The following is a 27,310-nucleotide window of genomic DNA, read 5'->3' on the forward strand; positions in this document are numbered from 1 at the left end:
GAGGATACCGGTGGGAATGATAGCAGAGCTGAGATGTCTAAAGTTTCTGGGAATAGTTCACAAGGCGCAGCATAGATATGTCCCACAGAAGAAGTTCTCAAATGGCAGGGCTAGGCAACCGTGGCTAACAAGGGAAGTTAAGGGCTGCATAAAAGCCAAGGAAAGGGCATATAAGGTAGCAAAAGTGAGTGGGAAGTTGGATGATTGGGAAGCTTTTAAAATCAAAAGGCAACTGAAAAAGCTATAAGAAGGGAAAAGATGAAATGTGAGAGCAAACTAGCCAATAATATAAAGCAGGACACTAAACTTTTTTCAGTTATATAAAGAGTAAAAGGGAGGTGAGAGTTGATATTGGACCACTGGAAAATGATGCTAGTGAGGTAGTAATGGGGGAGAAAGAAATGGCAGATGAACTTTTTTTTTCTCCTATCATTTTGCATCTCCCCCTCCCCCTCCAGCTTTCAAATCCCTTACTCACTCTTCCTTCAGTTAGTCCTGACGAAGTGTCTCGGCCTGAAACGTCGACTGTACCTCTTCCTAGAGATGCTGCCTGGCCTGCTGCGTTCACCAGCAACTTTGATGTATGTTGCTTAGATGAACTTAATGAACTTAATGGGTACTTTGCATCTTTCTTCACTGTAGAAGACACTAACCATGTATCAGAAGTCCCGAGTATCAGGGAGCAGGCTATTACAAAGGAAAAGTGCAAGGCAAACTAAAAGGTCTTAAGGTGGATAAGTCACCTGGACCAGATAGACTAGATTCCAGGGATCTGAGACAGGTTGCTGAAGAAATAACGGATGCATTGGTCATGATCTTTCAAGAATCTCTTGTTTCTGGCATGGTCCCAAAGGACTGGAAGATTGCAAATGTCACTCACTCTTTAAGAAGGAAGGAAGGCAAATGAAAGGGAATTATAGGCCAGTTAGCCTAACCTTAGTGACTGGAAAAGTGTTGGAATCTATTATTAAGGATGAGGTTTCGGGCTACTTGGAGACTAATGATAAAATAAGTCAAAGATATAAGTCAATAACAGAGCTAAGGAGGAATCTTTTAGCCAGAGGGTAGTGACTCTGTAAAATGCTGTGCCACAGGCTGTGGTGGAGGCCAGGTCCGTGGGTATATTTAAAGAGGAAGTTGATAGTCTCCTGATCGGACAGGCTGTTAAAGGATATGGTGAGAAAGCAGGTGTATGGGGTTGAGTGGGATCCCATACACCTGCCTTCTCACCATTTCCTTTGGCACGCTGACAGTACAGGCTTTTTGGCCCACAAGTTTTGCTGACTGTTTAACCTAAACTAAGATCAACCTGACCCTTCCCTCCTACATAACCCTTTATTTTTCTATCGTCTATGTGTCTTATCTAAGAGTTTCTTAAATTCTGCTAATGTATTTGCCTCCACTATTACCTGTAGAAGGGTATTCCACGCACCTACCTCCCTATTTGTAAAGAACTTAACTCTGACATTCTCCCCTGTACTTTCCTGCAATCACTTTAAAATTATACCCCCTTGTATTAGCCACTTCCCCTGTCCTGGGAAAAAGTACTTATCTACTCTATGCCTCTATCATGTTGCATACCTTCATAAGGTCATCTCGCGTCTTCCTTTACTCTAAACAGAAAATACCTAGTTTGCTCAACCTATCTTCAGAAGGCATGCCCTCCGGTCCAGACGGTTTCTCTATAAATAGAAATGTTGAAAACCTACAGCATAATACAGGCCCTTCGTCCCACAAAGCTGTGCCGAACATGTCCTTACCTTAAAAATTTCCTCGTGTTACCCATAGCCCTCTATTTTTCTGAGCTCCATGTACCTGTCCCAGAATCTCTTAAAAGACACTATCGTATCCGCCTCCACCACCGTTACCGGCAGCCCATTCCACGCACTCACCACTCTCTGCGTTTTTAAAAAAAAAATCTTACCCCTGACATCTCCTTTTACCTACTTCCTCTGCGCAACTCCCCCTCACTTAAAACCAAATCAAGTGCCAGTCTCGACACCATCATGGTGTCGAGATCTTCATGGACGACAACAATGGACGAACAACTTCCAGGCACCTTAAAACTGTGCCCTCTCGTGCTAGCCATTTCAGCCCTGGGGAAAAAGCCTCTGATTATCCACATGATCAATATCTCTCATCAACTTATACACCTCTATCAGGTCACCTCTCGTCCTCCGTCACTCCAAGGAGAAAAGGCCAAGTTCACTCAACCTATTTTCATAAGGCATGCTCCCCAATCCAGGCAACATCCTTGTAAATCTCCTCTGCACCCTTTCTATAATTACTACATTCTTCCTGTAGTGAGGTGACCAGAACGGAGCATAGTATGCCAATTGGGGTCTGACCAGGGTCCTATGTAGCTGTAACATTACCTCTCAGCTCTTGAACTCAATCCCACGTTTGATGAAGGCCAACGCACCATATACCTTTACCACACAGTCATCCTGTGCAGCAGCTTTGAGTGTCCTATGGACTTGCACCCTCTGATCCTCCACACTGCCAAAAGTCTTAGAATTAATACTATATTCTGCCATCATATTTGACCTACCAAAATGAACTACCTCATACTTACCGGGGTTGAACTCCATCTGTCACTTCTCAGCCTAGTTTTGCATCTTGTCGATGTCCCACTGTAACCTCTGACAGCCCTCCACACTATCCACAACACCTCCAACCTTTGTGTCATCAGCAAATTTACTAACCCATCCCTCCACTTCCTTATCCAGGTCATTTATAAAAATCACAAAGAGTAGGGGTCCCAGGACAGATTCTGGAGGCACACCACTGGTGACCGACCATGCAGAATATGACCTGCCTACAACCACTCTTTGCCTTCTGTAGGCAAGCCAATTCTGGATCCATAAAGCAAGGTCCCCTTGGATCCCATGCCTCTTTACTTTCTCAATAAGCCTTGCATGGGGTACCTTATCAAATGCCTTGCTGAAATCCATATACACTACATCTACTGCTCTACCTTCATCAATGTGTTTAGTCACATCCTCAAAAAATTCACTCAGGCTCGTAAAGCACAACCTGCCTTTCACAAAGCCATGCTGACTTTTCCCAATCATGTTATGTCTCTCCAAATGTTCATAAATCCTGCCTCTCAGAATCTTCTCCATCAACTTACCAACCACTGAAGTAAGACTCACTGGTCTATAATTTCCTGGGCTCTCTCTACTCCCTTTCTTGAATAAGGGATCAACATCTGCAAGCCTCCAATCCTCCAGAACTACTCCCGTCCCCATTGATGATGCCAACATCATTGCCAGAGGCTCAGCAATCTCCTCCCTCAGCTCCTACAGTAGCCTGGGGTATATCACATCTGGTCCCACTGACTTATCCAACTTGATGCTTTCCAAAAGCTCCAGCACATCCTCTTTCTTAATATCTACGTGCTCAAGCTTTTCAGTCCGCTGTAAGTCATCCCTTTTCCATAGTGAATACTGAAGCAAAGCATTCATTAAGTATCCATAGTCATAGTCATACTTTATTAATCCTGGGGGAAATTGATTTTCGTTACAGTTGCTCCATAAATAATAAGTAGTAATAGAACCATAAATAGTTAAATAGTAATATATAAATTATGCCAGTAAGTTATGAAATAAGTCCAGGACCAGCCTATTGGCTCAGGGTGTCTGACCCTCCAAGGGAGGAGTTGTAAATCTCGGTGGAATGAGTCTCTGGCTGAATGTACTTCTGTGCCCACCCAGTACATTATGTAGTGGATGTGGTCACTATCTCCAAAATGCTCTCCCACTGAGAGACCTGACACCTGATCAGGTTCATTTCCCAATACCAGATCAAGTACAGCCTCTCCTCTTGTAGGCTTATCTACATATTGTGTCAGAAAACCTTCTTGAACATACCTAACAAACTCCACCTCATCTAAACCCTTTGCTGTATGGAGATGCCAATCAATATTGGGGAAAATAAAATCTCCCATCTCCCTGTTATTATTGCACTGTTCCAGAATCTGTTTCCCTATCTGCTCCTCGACGTCCCTATTACTATTGCATGGTCTATAAAAAAAAACACCCAGTAGAGTAATTGATCCCTTCCTGTTTCTGACTTCCACCCCCAGAGACTCAGTAAACAATCCATCCATGACTTCCTCCTTTTCTGCAGCCGTGACACTATTTCTGACCAGCAGTGCCACACCCTCATCTCTTCTGCCTCCCTCAGTGTCCTCTGTACTCTCTCTAAAGCTTGTATCCACATTCTTCCTATAATACGGCAACCAGAATTGAACACAGTACTCTTAATTGTGGTCTAACCAGGCTTTTATAAATCTGTATCATTACCTTTCAGCACTTGAACACAACTAATGAAGGTCAACAAAATGAAATTCAAAGAAAATGAATCTCAGAGATGCACTCTGACAATAAATTTTACTTTGAACTTTACTTTGAGATTGGCACTACACCTGGGTTTTACGCAGTATAGAATTTTGTCAGATGAGGTAAGGAAGAATGGGAAGCAGGATAGTCCACATTGGGAGGGAAGGAATTGGGAAACAGGACAGCATTATGGTTAGGAATGGGTTAGATCGGGTGCTTGGACAATAATTTATATTGTGGGGATGGTGGGGGATGGTGGGGAATGGATGGTAGAGCATAGCATTGGGTAATAGCTAGGAGACTGACAATATGGGATAAGCAGACTGAAAGGTTCAGGAGATGCTGTGAGGGGATGGAGGTTTCTGCTGTAGCTTTAAGACCATAGAGTGCTGTTGATGGAAATCACAAGGAGCATGTGATCCAAATTAACTCCAAGTCCCACATGCTCCATTGCACGTGAAATAATATCACATGCTCCAAAGTGGGGATCATGTTCTATATTTATCTATGAAACACAGACAAAATCAAGCTTTGATACCAAATTTCTAGGTACATCTGATTAATACCACTACTACTACTACATCGACTCAGGCCTAGGGGGCCTGAGTAGTAGTAGTAGTGAATAATGGTGTGTTTTGTTTTGTTTTGGATCAACCTCTGCAAGCTTGAGATCTCTCTGATTGTTTTCCATTTTGTTCAATGCAACATTTTTCCACTCAATAAAAGGACCAAGCAGTTCCCTTCCATCACCACTCTCCTCCACCTAGAAGAAATGGTCCTCACCCTCAGCAATTTTTCCTTCAGCTCCTTCCACTTTCTCCAGACTCGAGGGGTAGCCATGGGTACCCGCAAGGACCACAAATATACCTGCCTCTTTGGCTATGTAGAACAGTCCATGTTCCAAGCTTTCCTCGGTAATACTTCCCAACTCTTCCTTGCTACATTGACGACTGCATTGGTGCTACTTCATACACCCATCCTTAGCTTGTCAATTTCATTAATTTAGCCTCCAACTACAAAACTTCCCGTTAAATTCACTTAGTCCATTTTTGACACATTTCTCCCCTTTTAGAAGGAGTCCTGATGAAGGGTCTCAGCCTGAAACATTGACTGTACTGTTTTCCACAGATACTGCCTGGCTGCTGAGTTCCTCCAGCATTTTGTGTGTGTTGCTTGGATTTGTAGCATCTGCAGATTTTCTCTTCTTTGTGATTAAACCCATGAATGCTACCTTACTTTTTTATATTATTTGTTTTGCACTATTTTTAATCTACTTAGTGTAGATGTATACTAAGTGTACATATTTATACTAACTGTTATTGATTTACTTATTTTTTTCTTTCTATGTCATCATGTATTGCATTGAACTGCTGCTGCTAAGTTAACAAATTTCATGACACATGCCAGTGATAATAAAAAGGTAGTTTTGGTTAATGTTTATGCTCCTAATATGGACTGTCCGGAATTTTATAAATCATTATTTAATCAGTTCCCGAATTTGAATGAGTTTTCATTGATCTGGGGCGGAGATCTTAATACCTGTTTGTCTCCAGCTTTGGACCGTTCGGCTCCTCTACGGACCTTACCTAATAAATCTGCAACTTTGATTAATTCATTCCTTTCTGATTCTGGGTTGACGGACATTTGGCGTATTTTGTATCCTCAGGAAAAAGATTTTTCTTTTTTTTCACATGTTCACCATTCCTATTCAAGAATTGATTATTTCTTTATTGATTCTCATCTTATTTCCTCAGTGATTAAATGTGATTATGACTCTATAACCATTTCGGATCATGCTCCACTTAAGCTTTCTATTAAAATTCTGGCCAATATACAAAATAATAGACAATGGCGTTTTAATTCGCTGTTGCTTCAGGACTCGGACTTTGTTAACTTTATGAATGAACAGATTGATCTTTTTTTTACAATTAACTATACAGAGGATATTTCTGTCAACATTCTTTGGGACACTTTTAAAGCTTATATTCGTGGTCAGATTATCTCGTATTCTGCTGCTTTGAGGAAGAAGCTGAAGCAGGAGGAGTTGGTAATTGTGGACAAGATTAAGGAAATTGATAAGAAATATGTTATAGCTCCTTCTGAGGAGTTATATAAACAAAGAACTGAACTTCAAATGGAACACAGTTTATTACTCTCGTCCTCAATTGTAAACCAATTAAAGAAAACAAGAAGTGAATTTTATGTACACAGTGACAAAATTGGCAAACTGTTGGCTAATCAACTGAAGTCTAATTATGCTAAATCTCAAATTAATCAGATTTATAACCAAAATGATCGACTGATACTTGATCATGTGGGGATTAATCAAACCTTCTGTGATTTTTACTCTTCCTTATATCAATCAGAGTCTCCTCGAGATTCTAAATATATGAATGATTTTTTAGATAATTTAGACTTCCCTGAGATTTCACAGGATATGTCTTCTATGTTAGATACTCCCATTACCACGGATGAGATTAAGAATGTTATTTTCTCTATGAATTTGGGGAAAGCTCCTGGCCCTGATGGGTTTACCGTAGAATTTTATAAATGTTTTGCTCCTTCATTAATCCCTTGGTTCTGTAGGGTTTTTGAGGCTTCATTAAAACTTGGTAAACTTCCTGAATCTTTCAATAGAGCATCAATTTCTCTAATATTAAAGAAGGATAAAGATCCTGCTCAATGTGCATCTTATAGACCAATATCTTTATTAAATGTTGATTCTAAAGTTTTTTCTAAGTTATTAGCAAATAGATTAGAAAAAGTACTTCCTTCTATTATTTCGGAAGACCAAACGGGTTTTATTAAAGGTCGTTACTCTTTTTATAATATTCGCACACTGTTAAATATTGTTTGTACTCCCTCACAAAATGTTCCTGAGTGTGTTATCTCTTTAGATGCTGAGAAAGCTTTTGATAGAGTAGAATGGCCTTATTTATTTAAGGTGCTTGAAATGTTTAATTTTAGCTCGCAATTTATATCCTGGATTAAACTGTTATATCATTCTCCTGTGGCCTCGGTCCGTACTAACTCTTTAAGTTCACCTTTTTTCCCTCTTTTTCGAGGTACTCGACAAGGTTGTCCTCTTAGTCCCTTATTATTTGATATTGCATTAGAACCTCTTGCAATTGCCATTCGAGAATCTCCAAATATTACTGGGATAACTCGGGGCTTAAAGTCCCATAAAATATCACTCCATGCTGATGATTTACTTTTATATATTTCTAATCCCCAAAAATCCATCCCTGCTGTTTTAGAGCTATTAGCACAATTTGGTCTTTTTTCAGGTTATAAATTAAATCTTAGTAAGAGTGAACTCTTTCCGATTAATAAACAACTTCCCTTATATTATAAATTTCCATTTAAATTGATTAATAATTATTTTTCATATCTTGGGATTAAAATTACTTGTAAATACAAAGATTTATTTAAGACTAACTTTTTACCATTAATAGACCATATTATTCAACTTTCATCTAAATGGTTTCCTTTATATTTAACCTTGATTGGTCGTATTAATGCAGTTAAGATTTTTTTTTGCCAAAATTTTTATATATATTTCAGGCATTACCAATCTTTGTTCCAAAATCTTTTTTTGACAAAGTCGACTCTAAAATTTCTTCATTTGTTTGGCAGAATAAAAACCCGAGACTGGGTAAAATACATTTACAGAAAGCTAAGAGAGATGGAGGCTTAGCATTACCTAAATTTAGATTTTATTATTGGGCAATTAATATTCGACATATGAAATTCTGGTTATTTGACCAGGATATACTATCCATTCCTAAATGGGTAGCATTGGAATTACAATCTGTTCAGGGTTATGCACTTGGCTCTATTTTAGGTTCCTCTCTTCCTTTTGATTTGAAACGCCTTAAACAGGTGTCTAACCCGATAGTTAAATATACCTTACATATTTGGTTTCAATTCAGAAAATTTTTTGATCTTAATCAATTTGGGTTAGCGATTCCTATTTTAGGTAACATATTTTTTCCTCCCTCTTTTACGGATCGTGCTTTTCAAATTTGGAAGACTAAGGGTATTTCACGGTTTTTGGATTTATTTTTAGATGGTTCCCTTATGTCTTTTGAACAATTATCTAATAAATATAACTTATCAAGAATACATTTTTTTAGATATCTACAAGTTAGAAATTTCCTAAGTACTATACTTTCTTCCTTTCCAATGCTTCCTCCTACATACATTTTAGATACTATAATTAACCTTAAATCCATGTCAGAAAGGTGCATCGGCTATGATTTATAATATTATTATGAAACTTAGGAAAGCTTCATTTGATAAGATTAGGGTAGATTGGGAACAGGAATTGGGGTTTATCATTTCCGTGGATGATTGGGGGCAGATTTTACAATTAGTCAATACTTCCTCTATCTGTGCTAAACATTCCCTAATTCAATTTAAAGTTGTTCATAGAGCACATATGTCCAAAGATAAGTAAGCGCGCTTTTATTCTCATATTAATCCTTTTTGTGATAGATGTCCGGGGCAGATAGCCTCTTTAACTCATATGTTTTGGTCTTGCCCTACTCTGGAAACTTTTTGGAGAGACATTTTTAATATTACCTCCAAGGTATTGAATATAGATATCTCTCCTCACCCTATTACTGCTATCTTTGGACTACCTAAAATTTCCAGTAATCTTCCCCCTTCAGCCCGTAGAATGATTGCATTTCTTACTTTAATGGCAAAAAGATGTATCTTACAACATTGGAAAGAGCTTAATGCTCCAACTACCTTTTTTTGGTTTTCTCAGACGATATTATGCTTGAATTTGGAGAAAATAAGAAGCAATCTTTATGACTCCTCATTTAAATTTGAACAGACTTGGAGATCTTTTATTCAATATTTTCATTTAATGTAATATATACCCTTCTTGTTTTTTTTTACTGTTTTTAATGGAGGTCGGGATTGAGGACGTGATTTTAAGTTTTTTAACTCTGTTTGGTTTCAAGTTAGCCCATTGCTTTGCTTTTAGTTAGTTGCACGGTGGGTTTTTTTTGGGGGGGGGGTTTCCTTTTCTCTATTGATATATATATATAAATTAGTATACTATTATGTTACCTTGGTATGTTATGTTTAAATTACATTGTTTGTAGTATTTTTTTTTGTATTAATATCTTCTGTAATTTTATTATATTCTAACAGTGTATTAGTGTCTATATGGCTTACCTTTTTGTATACTTATTCAATAAAAAGATTTAAAAAGAAAGAAAGAAAAAATAATCCTTTAAAGTGCAAGAAAAAATGCCAGTAAAAGTGCTTCAAAGTATAAATGTGAATTGTGTTCCACAGAAGCCTTAGGGCAGTGACTTGTAAACTTTAGCTTTATGTTCTGGTACAATAATATCCTACAATCACCATTTAGTATACATTCAACACTAAGGGTAAGAAACAGGTTTGCCTGGAAGTCATCATTTAATCTGTAGTATTATTGGAAATAGCTTTCAAAAAGAACTTACTTTTATATTTCACATTTGTGGAGTGCTATACTTCTTCATTGCATTACTCCCCTCTTCCCTAGTGTCAAGTTAAAAATGATCTATATAATGGATTGTTCTGTTGATTGTTTATTTATCCACTCAAGTCAAAAGTGGTGTATTTAGCTGCACAAAAAACATTTAGATGACATGAATCATTTGTATACACAAGCTAAAACCTGTTTTCATAAAGGATCATAATTTAATCATAATTAAAATTTTAGTGCATTTTGTTATAACTTACAGTGAGTGTGAGATTTGTGCTATTCTAATCATTTATTTATAAAAAAGGGTTGTCTGGAGCATAATAGCACTTGCATAGATATGTCATAGGGCAATAAACTTTTGTTTTATTATACTTTTGAAGAATGTAACCTTTTGAAGAATGTTGCTAGTTTAAATTTTATTGGAAGTGATGAATATACTTTAAGCAGATTACATGAAATATTCTGGCTGAAGGGTACAACTACTTCCTAAAAGGCAGTTCATGATGTGGTGTATATTTTACAGATTTTAACCAAGATTGCCGAGCACATTCTATCAATTCTGATTTATTTTCCCGTTCAGTTTTACATGTTTTAGTAATCTGCAATTTTGTGTTATTTGGTATGAAGATAATTTTTGATGGCATGCTTATAACTGGTATCGATTATATCTTGATAGCAACAAAAACCTGTCACATTAAGAATTATTATTAATATGACTGGCCATCAACAACTGAAATGGATTTTATATATGTTTCGATTGGCTGATGAGTACTTCAGCATTTTACAAAATGGTCAAGCAGAGAAATAGGAATTCTGAAGTCGATTTTATAATTTAACAATCCCAGCTGACCATGAACGAATCCAGTGGCTGACTATGTATGCCCTCAACTTAATGCTTCATTTTGACGTACTCTCCCTCCAGCTTATATAGAATTATCTATTCATCAATTCATCAATCAAGTGATATTCACATAAAGTTCTATAAATCTTTTACTGTATTCATGTGTAAAATAAGTTGTACAGCTCCTGATTTACTGCATTTTTTCTCAGCAAAGATAATATCTATAACAATAAACTTAAAATAGGCTAATTGAAATGTTTATTTTCTTACCTTATAATATATATTATGTTTTTTTCTTTAAGGACAGCCTCATCCATAGATTGTGGTATAATTGAGTTTGCTATGCAATACAAGCATGTATTGTGTTCTTAATTTCTGGACACATTTTTACTTGCCCTGATTAACTATTGTACATAGGATTGTTGAGAAATTTATTGCAAATAGTGGAGGAAACCTAAGTGACGAAATTTAACAGCATTATTAATGAAGAATGACTTTCTGAGATTTTTAAAAAGGGGAGCTTGTGTATGTTCGTAAGCACTCTATCAGAGCTTACTGACTTTATCAAACAGTTAAAAATTCTTGAAATGACCTGAACAACAATGCTGAACACTTCTCTACTCCCAAATGCATGTGGTTCCTCTATTCTCGCTTTTAACAATGGATGCAAGATATTTAGAGACTTTCAGTTGTCACTTGGCATTAGGCCATCTGTCTATCTGCCTCAGCTGCTTTTGCATGCTTTCCTGCTCTAAAACCAAATACTCCCCAGGGTCTTCCTTCTGTCACAGTAGCCAATCGCCCTCACCCTCACCCTCACCCTCCCCTCCCCTACCCCTCACACCCTCACCTTCAACCTCCTCTTCTCCCTCTTCCCTTGCCTTCTCCCCTTGTCATCCCATCTCTTCCACTCTGCCTTCCTTCCCCTGTGCCTTGCCTTTCCCCCTCTCTATTTCCCAGACCCTTTCCCTTCTATCCCTCTCCCTCCCCTTCCCCCATCCCCCTCTCCCCCTCCCCCATCCCCCTCTCCCCCTCATCCCTCCTCCGTCTCTCCCTTCCTCCCTCTCCCTCTTTCTCCCTCATTCTTTCCCTCTCTCTCAGCTTTTAATTCATTCTTGTCAACCCTCCTATCATTTTGTTTATTTTCTTACCTTCATTAATAAGCTCCATTATCCTCTTTTAATAATGGAGGATTTTGTCATGTTGACTATTTGATATATGATGAGGAGATATGCAGATACTGGAAATCTAAGCAACACACACAAAATGCTGGAGGAACTGAGTTTCTCCAGTATTTTGTATGTGTTGTTGATGTGATATATGATGATTATTCAGTATGTACATAAGAACAATAGGGTAACGAGGGTGAGCATAGATCCCTTAATGAACAGTGTGGACTGTCACAGGAGATGGGTGAAGTCTTAAGTTAATACATTTCATTAATTTCTCATGGCAACTCTTTGCATGCAGTTCCAATGGGAATTATCAAATATTCCTGTTTAGGACTGCTACAGCTGAAATCCACTGTCACACCCATGGGTACTTCAATAGGTAACATTGTTTTAAGTTGATTAAAAAATCAATCGATCCTGAAAATCGGTGAACTCTGGTCTGCAGTCTTGGGTCATGAGTGCAGTACCCCTTTAAGAAAAGGGAAGTAAGGAAGGCGTGCTGGGTTGCAGGTACGATTGAAACGCAGAGCTCTTGGATCCCTACTCCCGACAATCCTGCTGGTGAATGTACAGTCTCTGGAAAACGAAATTGAAGATCTCAAAGCAAAATTTCAGTCCCAGAAGTGTATCAGGGACTGCTGTGTCCTTTGCTTCACAGAAACATGGCTTACCCCCACCATTTTAAGTGCTGTGCTGCAGCCCAAAGTCTTCACCATCCAATGCAAAGGCAAGACATCTGAGTCTTTTAAAGGTAGGAGAGATGAAATATGCTTCATGATTAATACATTATGATGCATGGTTCTGTCTCAATCCTGCTCACCTGACCTGGAATGCCTCGTAGTCAAGTGTCATCCATGTTATCTGCTGAGTTTGATTTCTGCTGTCATACTGGTATCAGTGTATATTCCACCTCTGGTCAATGTCAGGCAGGCACTGGCGGAGCTGAACACCCTGATGCCTTCCCCATCAATGTGGGGGATTTCAATCAGGCCAGCTTGAAGAAGTCTCTAAACAGCTGTCAGAATCAGAATCTGAAATAGGGTTATTATCACTGGCATATGTCGTGAAGTTTATTGCTTTGTGGTAATGATGAGGGAACTGGAATTTCTACTGCACATTCCAGCCATTTTGAGTTGCCATGTAGAGCTGAGATAGTGTGGGGTCTTTACTCAAATATTACTGAAATATTAAATACACATCAAGGTCAAGAAGGTATCAAGGGAGGCGGAGGAGCACTTACAGGATTGCTTTGAGTTGATGGACTGGACAACATTCAGGGTTTCACCTTCAAATCTGACTGAATATACCATGGTTGTTACTGCCTTCATCAAGGTCTGTCTGAATGAGAGTGTGCCTTTGAGAACGTACCAGGCATACTCAAACCAAAAGCCATGAATGAACCAGGAGATTTATAGTCTGCTGAGGACTAGATCTGTCAAATTCAAGGCTGGTGGTCCAGAACTATACAAGAAGTCCAGGTATAACCTTAAGGGCAAAGAAAACAATTCTGATAGAAGTTAGAGATGGAAATCGGTGCATGCCAGCTTTGGCAGGGATTGTAAGCCATTTCTTCCAACAAGGCAAAACCTAGCATCGTGAATGGCTGTGTGCTTCACTCTCAGATGAGCTCAATGCCTCTCGTACATTCTTTGGAAGGAAGAATAAAACTACAACTGTGCGAATCATCTGGTTGACCTTGTGGGATGTGTCTCGGAGGACATCTTTCAAAGATTGAATACATTTATTATCAAAGTATGTAAACAGTATACAATGCTGAGAGTCATCCTCCTGCAGGCAGCCACGAAGCAAAGGAACACCATGGGACCTGTTGAAAGAAAACATCAAACACCCAAATTGTGGAAAAAAAAGAGAACTAATTGCTTATACGGCAAAAAGCGAATGAATAATACCCAGAATATTAAACATCAAATCGCAGAATCCTCAAAACTTGTCTAGGAGTTCTCAATTTAGTTCAGTTCAGTTAAATTTAGTGCTGTGTCTTTTGTTGACTCCAGACTATGCCGAAGTGCCCCAATCAAATTATGCAAAAATAGCAAAAGAAGGAGTAACCAGAAAGCATTAACACATGTAACGTGAACTGCAGAGTCCTCCAAAATGAGTCCACAGCCACGAGCCACACCAGTCAAACCTTACCGCATGAGGAAGGTTCCTGAACCTTCCTCCAGCAGCAATAAGCGAGAGGGAGACCAGTCAAACACAGGCTGACAGCTTAGATCACCTGTCTGCCTTCTGCTCTCGTTCTCATTGATTTCAATCTTTTTCAATTGGTGAGGAGTATTGGACCTGATCATGGGTTCATGCTCTGCCTTTAGGCTGCACACTTTGCTCTCAACCTCGCTGAATTCCATCAGAGACAGCAAAAGTACCAGATCGCTCAGTTGGCCCAAAAACACACCAAAATGTAAACTACAGCAGGAGAAGCGTACTTAAAAGAAGAAAAAGAAGTAGTTCTGTGGACTGTCTGCAGGACGTTGCCACTGGTCACTTTGGTCACTGGCACCATCCTGTTTTTTCAAGCCATCAGGACCTGATGGTATACTTGGTAGGGCTCTGAAAATCTGTGCAAACCAATTGGCAGGAGTGTTCAAGGACGTTGTCAATCTCTCACTACTGAAGTTGGAGTTTCCCTCCTACTTCAAAAGGGCAACAATCATACCAGCGACCAAGAAGAGCAGGGTGTTCTGTTGCAATGACTGTCACCCAGTTGCACGCACACCTACTATGAGGAAGTGCTTTGAGAGGTTAGTCATGGCCAGAATCAACTCCTGCCTAAGCAAGGACCTGGACCAGCAAAAATTTGCCTATTGCCACAATAGGTCTACAGTGGATTCAATCTCACTGGCTCTCCACTTGACCTTGGATCACTTAGACAATAGCAATACCTCTGTCAGTCTGCTGTTTATTGACTACAGCTCAGCATTTAAAACAATCGTACCCTCGGTACTACTCAACAAGTTACAAAACTTGGGCCTCTTTACCTCCCTTTGCAACTTGTTCCTTGACTTCCTCATTGGGAGATCAGGATAGGATATCCAAATGACGTATCAGTCTAGATGAAGGGTTTTGACCCAACTATGAACTGTTAATTTCCCTGCACAGATGCTGGCTCATTGCTTAGCTCCTCCAGTGGTTTGTTGTTTGCTCAATTTCTACCTGGTCTGGTGAATGTGAAAGATAGATGTATTCTTTGTAGAAGAGTTGAGAATATTTATCATATAATTGCTCTAAAAGAAGATTTGGTGAATGGCTTCATTGGCACCTGTGAGACATTGTTCTATTAAAGCAAGATACTACTTTTTCCATTATTACAATCGCTACATTTTAAAAAATGCAAGATCCCCTATAAAATCCTTTGGGTGGTCCTGACAGCATGAAAGATATTACATAAATTAAAGTTCTCCTTTCAATTATCTTTTCATTTAATTGGTGAAATTTTATTTAAATCATAATTGGTATTTTTAGTTCATTTGTAATTTTTTTTATTATAAATTCATGATGAGCAACTGAATTGAGAAGAGATGATGCCAATTACTTGAATATCATTGATACCTAATATTTTGCATAGACTATTATTTCAATCACTGCTGCAGTAGCAAATTAAAAACTTGGAAGGTGCAGTGAATGTGGCTTTCATCAGGATTGAAATTTTATATCTGGTTTATAATTTTATCATCTATAAAGCTGCTAGTGTTGGTTACAGTTCATACTTTCTTTCAAATTTTGAAAGGGAACTTCATAACTCATCATGGAAAAGGTCATCATTAAAAGCTACTTTTTCATGCAAAGAACATGGCCAGCACTGACATGCCCAACACTTGATCCTTATTTGCTTTTGAGATGGCAGCAGTGATGTTTTTCTTTTAGAAATATTGTAGGCCTTACAGTAAAACCACCCCCACAGGAATGACTATGATCCAGCATTAAAAAGTAAAATAAAGTCAAAATCAAATCTGTCATATGCATGACTACAGTGTGTACAGCTGGAGTGAAAAACTAAATTACAGCAGTATCACGGGCATATAGCATCACAGCATCACAAAAAAACATAAATTAAACATAAATTGTAAGGATTTTTTACAAGAAAGAAGACAACAAAATCCACTGTAGCGCAGTCACGATGAAGAGTCTTGGCCTGAAACACTGGCTTTTTATTCCTCTCTATAGATGCTGCCTGACCTGCTGAGTTTCTCCAGCTTTTGTGTGTGTTGTCCTGTATGTGATAACTTGTTTCACCCACTTCAACTATTGTCACTTATTTGAGGAATGAGTCTAGGAAGTAACTGCCTCTGTATTTTAGGCATTTTTTTTTTCCTTATCCTCTCCCTCTTCATCTATTCTTCTCTCTGGCCTCTTACCTCTTCTCCTCACCTGCCTATCATCTCTCCTTCTTTTCCATTCCTTTACCTTTCCCGTCTACCTGGCTACATCGTTCACCTTACTTCATCTATCACCTTCTAGCTTGTTCCCCCAACTTTTTATTCTGCCATCTTCCCCTTGTTTTCCAGTCTTGATGAAAGGTCTTGGCTCGAAATATCAGGTGTTTATTCATTTCCATAGATGCTGCCTGAGCAGCTGAAATCCTCCTGCAATTTGTGTGTCTTGCTCTGGATTTCCAGTATCTGCCAAAACTCTTGTGTTCAAGTTGTGCTTACTTTCCCATTGGAATGTGTTTCTTTTATTCATCTTCACACCAAGGCTATGGTGTGGTCTAGAGCCAAGTGGTTCTTGCAGAACGGAAACTGAGCATCAGTGAGTCGATTATTAGTAAACTAATGTTGCTAAGTTGTTTCTTCCAGTACTAGAGCCATGAAGTGGTTATTACATTTTTTTGTGGGTCAGCTCTATTGGAATAATTTTTCAGGTGGACCGGTGTCATTGCGGTACTGAAACATCGTGGCTACAGCTTTGGTTATTTTTTTTGAATTCAAGGGTGACACAATAGCCAGAACATCAATAACCAAACGTGGAGAAATCTGCAGATGCTGGAATTTCAAGCAACACACATAAAAGTTGCTGGTGAAGGCAGCAGGCCAGACAGCATCTCTAGTAAGAGGTACAGTCGACGTTTCGGGCCGGGACCCTTCGTCAGGACTAACTGAAAGAAGAGCTAGTAAGAGATTTGAAAGTGGGAGGGGGAGGGGGAGATCCAAAATGATAGGAGAAGACAAGAGGGGGAGGGATGGAGACAAGAGCTGGACAGTTGATTGGCAAAAGGGATGTGAGAGGATCATGGGACGGGAGGCCTAGGGAGAAAGAAAGGAGAGGGGGGAGGCCCAGAGGATGGGCAAAGGGTATAGTGAGAGGGACAGAGGGAGAAAAAGGAGAGAGAGAAAAAGAATATATATAATAATAAATAACGGTTGGGGTACGAGGGGAGGTGGGGCGTTAACAGAAGTTAGAGAAGTCAATGTTCATGCCATCAGGTTGGAGGCCCATCTGTTATTTATTTATTTATTATTATCTATATATATATTCTTTTTCTCTCTCTTCTTTTTCTTCCTTTGTCCCTCTCACTATACTTCTTGCCCATCCTCTGGGCTTCCCCCTCCCCCTTTCTTTCTCCCTAGGCCTCCCGTCCCATGATCCTCTCATATCCCTTTTGCCTATCAACTGTCCAGCTCTTCACTCCATCCCTCCCCTTCCTGTCTTCTCCTATCATTTCGGATCTCCCCCTCCCTTGTCCACTTTCAAATCTCTTACTAGCTCTTCCTTCAGTTAGTCCTGACAAAGGGTCTGGGCTTGAAACGTCGACTGTACCTCTTCCTATAGATGCTGTCTGGCCTGCTGTGTTCAGCAGCAATTTTGATGTGTGGTACATCAATAACCAGAACCTTTGTTCTTTTCTGTGCATTCTGCATTTCATGATGTGAAGTAGAACTGACTGAATGCTAGTTGCTGTAATGATGAGCCCGCATTAAGAGTAAGATACCTGCTGGCTGAACACAGTTACAAGTAGTCCTAATTTGTCATTTGCACTCAGGTTCTGCTTACTGCTACTCCTCCATGGAGATATTCAGGGAACCTCATCCTGGTAGTTTATACATCAACCTTCATGACTGGATGAGATAGAGTTAGTAAACTTCAGTTTTGTTCACTAGTTGTGGGCTATTATTCATTCCTATTCCTTAATGTCAATGACTGATGGAAAAATGCTAGGCCCAGAACTTATAGAATGGAATGAAAAAGGATTCAACTGGTACTGATTGTGCTTGATATTTTGTCAATGTATAGTCTCCAGATGCTACATTTTATTCTCATTCTTGTAAATCCGAATTAACCATATTGGTGGATCTGCATCAAGTTAAAGAATGATAATATTTTAAAACATAGAAAACCTACAGCACTATACTGGCCCTTCGGCCCACAAAACTGTGCCGAACATGATAAAAAAGGGTGCTGATATGAAACACAGAAGCCAAGAAGAAGTTTAGACATTTGGCAAAAATCTTCCAATTGATAGTGCACATTTTGAATAGATTTATGAAGGGTACAGGATCAGTTGGTACTTTTCATCAGACACTCAATTGGATATCGATAGCACCATTGATATTTATTTATTTCAGAGATTAAAACACCTTTGTAGAAATAAAACAATAGTACATGTCGAAGATAGGAATAGAAAAATACTCTTGATAGAACCTGAATGGAATTGGTTAATTGAGCTGAATGCTGTTTTGTTTGCCCTATGAGTCTTTATGTTCTGCAAGATGTTACCTTAATAATGATGCCAATATTAAACATATCAGATAAGCCAATTGCTATAGGTAGGTCAAAATAACTCTGTCGGATTTTTTTTCAATTTTTCATTATGGTTTTCCTTGTCTCTTGTTTACCTGACCAGTTTTTCCTTTTAATCTCTTTCTCTAGAAGGACTTGCTGTCCTTTTATTTTCCCAGTCTATAAGAAAATTAGAGCCTTTTTACTTTGTTGAATTCTTCTGCTTGTTTGCCTTAATATGCTTCATAGTGTGATTTGCCCTGTTAAAATTTGGGTCCATATCTAAAATCTGGTGTGTTGCATCATTTGTTATTGAGCAACAGGAATATTTAGTTTCCAACCCTGATGACTCTCGAACCATATTCTCATGTTGGCTGTTAGATTAAATCCATTTAATTTGTCTGGTTTGTTGTGAATGCTTGACATGTATTGCATCTTTAGCTTTATTTCAGTTTTTCTCTGATAGCACTTTAGTTACAATGCTTTATTACATTTCTGAGGGTGCGTGCCAAAATTGTTTATCTTCTCCACCGCCTTGACTTGTCTCATACTTCTGAATATACCCTGTCTTGAATTCTTTCTTCTGTCCTATCTTGAGGCTTTCCTTAGTTGAAAACTAATATTGTTGTCAAAATCAATCAATTTACGAGGATTCTGGTTCCATTCTGCTTTAAGTGGAACAAGTCCAAGAGAATTGGAATCACAATTAGATTTATTATCACGAGCATAGGATGTGAAATTTGTTGTTTTGTGGCATCACCTTGTCATGGTAACTTGCACTAGTCCATCGTGAATCAACCCCATGGATCCTACACTGCTTTCAGCTATGCATTCAACTTTCTAATTCATTCTTTTCCTACACTAATTTGCATGTAGCTCAGATATCAATCTGTAGGTTATTCCACATTTAAATTAGCCCCTTGTTCCTCAAATTATCCAGAGCATCATTCCTAGTTCCACCACTGTTTGCTTTGTTTAGTAGACAATGGGAAATTTTTATTACTTTAAAAACAGGCACTTTTCAAAACACTCATATATTGTATTCAATTTCACTATAAATTTTCTTCAGTCATTTTAATTTTCTTTTAAATACTTCAATTTTAATATTGCCACTAGTTGAGGTGTAATGGAATCATTGACTAAGAAAATTATAAAATAACCAGTTTATGTGTGAATATTTGATTTTTTTTTTCAAATTTCAGGAAAGGTTTGGTCACTGACTGCATATAGTTAAGCTCCAATTAAATGTTAGTATTCATAGAGATAATTGTGTGCAGAGGATCATGCTGACAGGTTTAAACTGTCAGCCACAATCTCATATTAAATAGGAAAACATTCCTGGAATGCATTTGCTTACTATTCATATTGGTCTTATTTGTATTCATTGGCAAATCTGTGCAGATTATTAACTCTTTATTTAACTGTACTGGCTTAAGTTAATAATGAATAAAAACATTATACACTCTGTGACCACTTTATTAGGTATCTCCTATAAATTCTAGAGACTATTGTGTGTGAAAATCCTGGAAGATCAGCAGTTTCTGAGTTACTGAAACCACCCTTTCAGGCACCAACAATCATTCCACAGTCAAAGTCACTTAGATCATATTTTTTCCCCAATCTGATGTTTGGTTTGAACAATAGAAACATAGAAAACCTAGAGCACAATACAGGCCCTTTGGCCCACAATGCTGTGCCAAACATGTACTTACTTCAGAAATTACCTAGGGTTACCCCTAGCCCTCTATTTGTCTAAGTTCCATGTACCTATCCAGGAGTCTCTTAAAAGACCCTATCGTGTCTGCCTCCACCACTGTTGCCGGCAGCCCATTCCACGCACTCATCACTCTCCCTTTCCTTATAAAAATAAATAAATTACCTCTGACATCTCCTCTGTACCTACTTCCAAGCACCTTAAAACTATTCCCTCTCGTGTTAGCCATTTCAGCCCTGGGGAAAAAGCCTCTGACTATCCACACGATCAATGCCTCTCATCATCTTGTACACCTCTATCAGGTCACCTCTCATCCTCTATCACTCCAAGGAGAAAAGGCTGAGTTCCCTCAACCTATTCTTATAAGGCATGCTCCCCAATCCAGGCAATATCCTTGTAAATCTCCTCTGCACCCTTTCTATAGTTTCCACAACTGAAACTCTCGACCCTGTCTTCATGACTTTATGTATTGAGTTGCTGGCACATGATTGGCTGATTAGATATTTGCATTACAGGTGTATTGAATAAAGTGGCATGTGCAGTTATGAAACTCGCAGTTTGTAATAGAAATGCTCTTGATCATAACAACTAAACTAGGTATGACAACCCGCCTCAGAGTACTGAATTGTTATGTTTATCCAGTTATGTTATATGGCTCAGAATGTTGGACAATATCTAGTAACATGAGGAAACAAATTGAAGCAGCAGAGATATGGGTTTTGAGGAGGATGCAAAGAATATCATGGACGAAATGAATATCTAATGAGGATGTCACGAACAGAGCAAACAGAAAAAGAGAAATAATCTATGAGATCATGAAGAGGCAATGTAACTTCATTGGACATGTGATTAGGAAAGAGGAGTTAGAATGCACGGTAATTGTGGGAAAGATTGAAGGGAAGAAAGCAAGAGGAAGACAAAGACAAATGATGATGGAGACAGCAGGTAGGGAACTAGAAATGAATACCAATGAATTGATCCACTTGACCCGAAACAGGAGTCTGTGGGCCATGGCAGTCAAAGCTCAAACTGGGCACGGCACCTGATGATGATGATGATGGTTGATCATAACGATATCACTTAAAGTGTGATGACCTTTACATTGTTTTTCAGACAAAATAAGTTTATGTCTTGAAAATTATGTTGTACTGTCTTGTATAGAATCATATTACTAGATGTTGGATTGTTGCACAGGATGGCTCTATCTCATTTTAGTCACAAAGTCTATATTTCATTATATTCCAGGGAAAGTCTGTTTGAAAACTGAATTCTTGTAAAGTATATTTAAATAATTAAATTTTTGGATCCTTAGATCTGAAGTTCATGTTCAGCTACTGATGTTGAACCAGTGGTTGTTAACCTGTGGGCCATATGCAGCCCGATTTACACGTAGGACTAGTCTATTCCGTAAGATAGGTTTCCAGTGAGATGGTTGTGTGCTGGGATACAGTGACCTCTTTGGGTCCGACCAAAGGTTTCTTAAATGTCTTTTTTACAATTGCAAGACACTACTGGACATTAAGAACTTTAAATACTGCAGGTCCACCGCATCAACTAGTCACTCATTGGTGGAGGAGCTGGAGGAGCTATACTTGGGGCGGACCGTGTTGCTGCCTGCTACAGAGGGGCGTCAGAGTCGGTGCACGAAGGCAGTGTGCAGTCTAACAGCGAGTGTTTCTCTTAGTCATTTTTTTGTGATTGAAGACCCTGTGGGACATTGGTAATGTGGAATGCTGCAAGTTCAGTTCACTGGTTTATTGTCAGGACTGATGATGAGAAAGCTGTGAAGCCTTGGTTGTAGCGCGGACTACACCTTGTGCTGTGCTGTTGCCTATTGCAACCGCCCAAGAGAGGTGACGCTGGAGATGTCTGGCATGGCGTCTATGCTGGCATCGGTGCTGCTCTCCAGTATTTGCTTGGAGGAAGATTAGCTGAGTTGCATTCGTCTGTAGTCTGCTGCAAGCTTTCACTTGCCAACTCCATCCATGGATTCAGGGACTTAGACTATATTATACCTTTTGAGTGAGACTGTGTGTTTACTGCTATATTGTATGTGCTATATGTGTCCTTTGTGTATGACAGCTGGTACTGTGCTTTGCACCTTGGTCCTGGGAGAATGCTGTTTAGTTTGGCTGTATTCATGTATGGTCGAATGATAATTAAACTTGAACTTGAACTTAATATATAGAAAACAAGCTCTTATTTCTCTGCATATTTTAGAGTCAAAACTGTGATTTGAAATAATTTGCATAAAAATCTTTAGCAATCTCATGTAATTTATTCTCACTTTTTTATTGCTTGTTATTCACAAGACAAGACAAAGGAGCAGAAGTTGGCCATTCGGCCCATCGAGTCTGCTCCGCAGCTCCCCCATGAGCTAAACTATTCACCCATCTAGTTCCAATTTCCGGCTTTTTCCCCATATCCCTTGACACCCTGACTAATTAGATACCTGTCAATCTCCTCCTTAAACACCCTCAATGATTGGGCCTCCACAGCTGTATGTGGCAACGAATTCCACAAATCCACAACCCTCTGGCTAAAAAAATTTCTCCTCATCTCTGTTTTAACTGGGTACCCTCTAATACTATGACTATGGCCTCTTGTCCTGGACTCACCCACCAAGGGAAACAACCTTTCCACATCTACGCTGTCCAACCCTTTCAACATTCGAAATGTTTCTATGAGATCCCCTCTCATTCTTCTATATTCTAATGAATATAGTCCAAGAACCGACAAACGCTCCTCATATGTTAGCCCCTGCATTCCAGGAATCATCCTTGTAAATCTTCTCTGAACTCTCTCCAACATCAGTACACCCTTTCTAAGATAGGGGGCCCAAAACTGCACACAGTATTCCAAATGAGGTCTCACTAATGCCCCATAGAGCCTCATCAACACCTCCTTACTCTTATACACTATTCCTCTTGAAATGAATGCCAACATAGCATTCGCTTTCCTTACTGCCGATCCAACTTGGTGGTTAACCTTTAGGGTATCCTGCACGAGGACCCCCAAGTTCCTTTGCACTTCTGATTTTTGAATTTTCTCCCCATCTAAATAATAATCTGCCTGATTATTTCTTCTTCCAAAATGTACAACCGTACATTTGTCAACGTTGTATCTCATCTGCCATTTCTTTGCCCACTCTCCTAAACTGACTAAGTCTCTCTGAAACCTTTCCATTTCTTCAACATTTCCTGCTTCTCCACCTGTCTTGGTGTCATCCGCAAACTTAGCCACAAAACCATTTAATCCATAATCCAAACCATCGATATGCATTGTAAAAAGAAGCAGTCCCAACACCAACCCCTGTGGAACACCACTAGTAACCGGCAACCAATCAGAATAGGATCCCTTTATTCCCACCCTTTGCTTTCTGCCTATCAGCCAATGCTCCACCCATTTCAATATCTTTCCTATAATTCCATGGGCTCTCATCTTATTAAGCAGCCTCATATGCGGCACCTTATCGAAGGCCTTTTGAAAATCCGAATACACAACATCCACAGCCTCTCCCTTGTCAATCTTATTTGAGATTACCTCAAAAAATTCCAATAGGTTGGTGAGGCAGGATCTTCCTTCATGAAACCATGCTGGCTTCGGCCTATCTTGTCATGCACCTTGAGGTATTTCATAACCTCGTCCTTGAGGATTGACTCCAATATCTTTCCAACTACCGATGTCAGACTAATAGGTCTGTAATTTTCTTTTTGCTGCCTCCTTCCTTTCTTAAATAGCGGAACTACATTTGCGACCTTCCAGTCCTCCGGAACCATGCCAGAGTCTATTGATTCCTGGAAGATCATTTCCAATGCTTCCACAATCTCCAACGCCACCTCCTTCAGAACCCTTGGGTGCACCTCATCTGGACCGGGAGACTTATCTATTCTTAGTCCTCTTAGCTTCCCAAGCACTTTCTCTCTGGTAATCTTGACTGCACCTTATTCTATTCCCTGATACCTCAGGCTATCAGGTATATTGCTCATGTCTTCCACTGTGAAGACTGATGCAAAATACTCATTCAGTTCCTCCGCCATCTCTTTGTTATCCATTATAATTTCTCCAGCATCATTTTCAATCGGTCCCGTATCTACCCTTGTCACTCTTTTACTCTTCATATATTTAAAAAAACTCTTAGTATCCTTTTTTATGTTAATCACCAACTTCCTTTCATAATTCATCTTTTCTTTGCTAATGAATTTCTTAGTTTCCTTCTGTAAGTTTTTAAAAGTCTTCCAGTCCTCATTTTTCCCACTATTTTTTGCTTCCTTGTACGCCATTTCGTTTGCTTTTATTTTTGCCTTAACCTCTCTCGTTAGCCACATTTGTGCCATTTTTCCATTCATGATTTTCTTTTTTCTTGGAATATATTTTTCCTGCATTTTCCTTATTTCTTGTCAGAATTTCATCCAATTCTCCTCTGCTGTCCCTCCATTTAGCTTACTTTTCCAATCGACTTGGGCCAGTTCCTCTCTCATACCATTGTAATTTCCCCTGTTCCACTGAAATATCGATACACATGATACCAGCTTCTCCTTTTCAAATTTAAAACTGAACTCAATCATATCATGATCACTCCTTCCGAGGGGTTCCTTTACCTCCAGCTCCGTAATCGCCTCAGGTTCATTACACATCACCCAATCCAAAACAGCCGGTCCCCTGGTGGGCAAGCTGCTCCAAAAAGCCATCCTGTAGGCATTCTACAAACTCCCTCTCCTGAGATCCATTACCTTCCTGACTTTCCCAATCCACTTTCATATTAAAATCCCCCATAATTATCTTGACATTTTCTTTCTGACACGCTTTTTCTATTTCCAGCTGCAACTTGTAGTCCACATCCCGAGTGCTGTTTGGAGGCCTGTATATAACTGCTATTAGTGTCTTTTTACCCTTGCCATTTCTTAATTCTACCCATAAGGATTCTACCTCTTCTGATCCTATGTCCCTTCTTTCTATTGATTTGGTATCGTTACTTACCATCAGGGCCACGCCACCCCCTTTACCTACCTTCCTATCTTTCCTATACACTGTGTATCCTTGGATATTCAGCTCCCAATCACATCCATCATTTAGCCATGACTCGGTGATGGCCACAATGTCATATCTTTTAATCTGCAGCTGTGCAGCAAGGTCATCCACTTTATTTCTAATGCTGCATGCATTTAAGTACAGTACATCTAGATCAGTATCTGTTGCCGATTTTGCTATATTTCTATTTTGCAGCAAATTATCCTGTATATTCACCGGCCTGTCCTTCTTGCCATCTTTGCTGCACAGTATTTTTGACTTATTTCTATTTTCCTCTTCCTCGACCCTAACACCTTGGTTTCCTTCCCCTTGCTAACTTAGTTTAAACCCTCCCTAACAGCTATATTAAACAATCCCGCCAGGATATTAGTACCTTTTGAGTTCAGATGTAATCCATCTTTTTTGTATAAGTCATACTTTCCCCAAAATAGATCCCAATGATTCAAGAATTTGAAGCCCTGCCCCCTGCACCAGTTACTTAGCCACACATTCATCTGCTTAATTCTGCTATTCTTACCTTCATTAGCGCTCAGCTCAGGCAGCAATCCTGATATAATTACTCTGGAGGTCCGGCTTTTCAATTTTCTTCCTAGTTCCCAGTAATCTTTCTTCAGGACCTTCTCTCTTTTTCTGTCTATGTCATTGGTACCTCTCTCTCCTCAGAATACTCTGGACTCGATCTGAGACATCCCATACCTTGGCACCAGGGGGGCAACACACCATCCGGGTATCCTTGTCCGGCTCGCAGAATCTCTTGTCCGTTTCTTGATTTCGGTACTGGGCAGAATGCCAGAGTCTCGTTCACTGTGGTCCTCCTCTGTCAGGTCTGCCTCTTCAACAGTATCCAAAATGATATATCGATTTCTGAGGGGGACTGTCACAGGGGTGCTATCCACTACCTCTCTATAGGTAGTACCTATCACCTCCTCACTTTCCCTAATTAGCCGAAGGTCATCAGTTTCCATCTCCAGCTCTTTAACACGGTCCTTCAGGAGCCTCATCTCAGTGCACCTGGTGCAGATGTAATCCTTGTAATCTGGCATGGTTTTTTCCTTCTCTGTACAAAGCACATGTTAGGATAATCTTAAAATATTTGTGTGTATTTCTTTCAATGCATTAGAAGCTGTCATTGAGTTACCGTCAATTAATTCAGAGGTTAAATGAAGCATCTCATTTTAGCTGAAGTCTATGTTTATCACTAATTTAAATTTTATGTTCTAAATGTAGTTTGTCATTCCTGATTTTCCTGTTGCCTGCCACTTGAATTCTTCCACCCCCTTCCACTCAGAACCGTCAGTGTATGGCATTCATTCTATACTGTTTTAATGAGGCCCAATACAAACTTCAAGATTAACAAATCATCTTCCCTCTGTGCACGGTGAGGCTTTCCAGATTCAGTATTGAATTCTCCAGATTTAGTTAACTCGTTCCTTCTATCTGTCTCAGACTGACGTTTCTGCCAATCATAGAACACAGAACATAGAATAGTACAGCACAGTACAGGCCCTTCGGCCCACAATGTTGTGCCGACCCTCAAACCCTGCCTCTCATATAAGCCCCCACCTTAAGTTCCTCCTATACCTGTCTAGTAATTTCTTAAACTTCACTAGTATATCTTCCTCCACCACTGACTCAGGCAGTGCATTCCACGCACCAATCACTCTCTGAGTAAAAAACCTTCCTCTAATATCCCCCTTGAACTTCCCACCCCTTACCTTAAAGCCATATCCTCTTGTATTGAGCAGTGGTACCCTGGGGAAGAGGCGCTGGCTATCCACTCTATCTATTCCTCTTATTATCTTGTACACCTCTATCATGTCTCCTCTCATCCTCCTTCTCTCCAAAGAGTAAAGCCCAAGCTCCCTTAATCTCTGATCATAATGCATACTTTCTGAACCAGGCAGCATCCTGGTAAATCTCCTCTGTACCCTTTCCAATGCTTCCACATCCTTCCTATAGTGAGGTGACCAGAACTGGACATGGTAC

The 27,310-nt window shown here is 39.4% G+C and overlaps 1 protein-coding gene across 4 annotated transcripts in view; it reads left to right on the forward strand.

Moving 5' to 3' along the window:
* dync2h1 (dynein cytoplasmic 2 heavy chain 1) overlaps window positions 1-27,310 on the forward strand; it is a 493,185-nt gene that overhangs the window by 273,672 nt on the left and 192,203 nt on the right. The window contains exon 74 of one of the 4 annotated variants that reach the window (XM_063054088.1): window positions 5,472-5,506. The exons of the other annotated variants lie outside the window; for them this stretch is intronic. Within the exon in view, the coding sequence (XP_062910158.1) occupies window positions 5,472-5,489 (18 nt within the window). The 3' untranslated portion in view covers window positions 5,490-5,506. Of the gene's footprint in view, window positions 1-5,471; window positions 5,507-27,310 lie in introns of those variants that run through there. 4 annotated transcript variants of the gene reach the window in all.

The sequence above is a fragment of the Mobula hypostoma genome, chromosome 7, assembly GCF_963921235.1.
Source record: "Mobula hypostoma chromosome 7, sMobHyp1.1, whole genome shotgun sequence".
NCBI lineage: Eukaryota > Metazoa > Chordata > Chondrichthyes > Myliobatiformes > Myliobatidae > Mobula > Mobula hypostoma.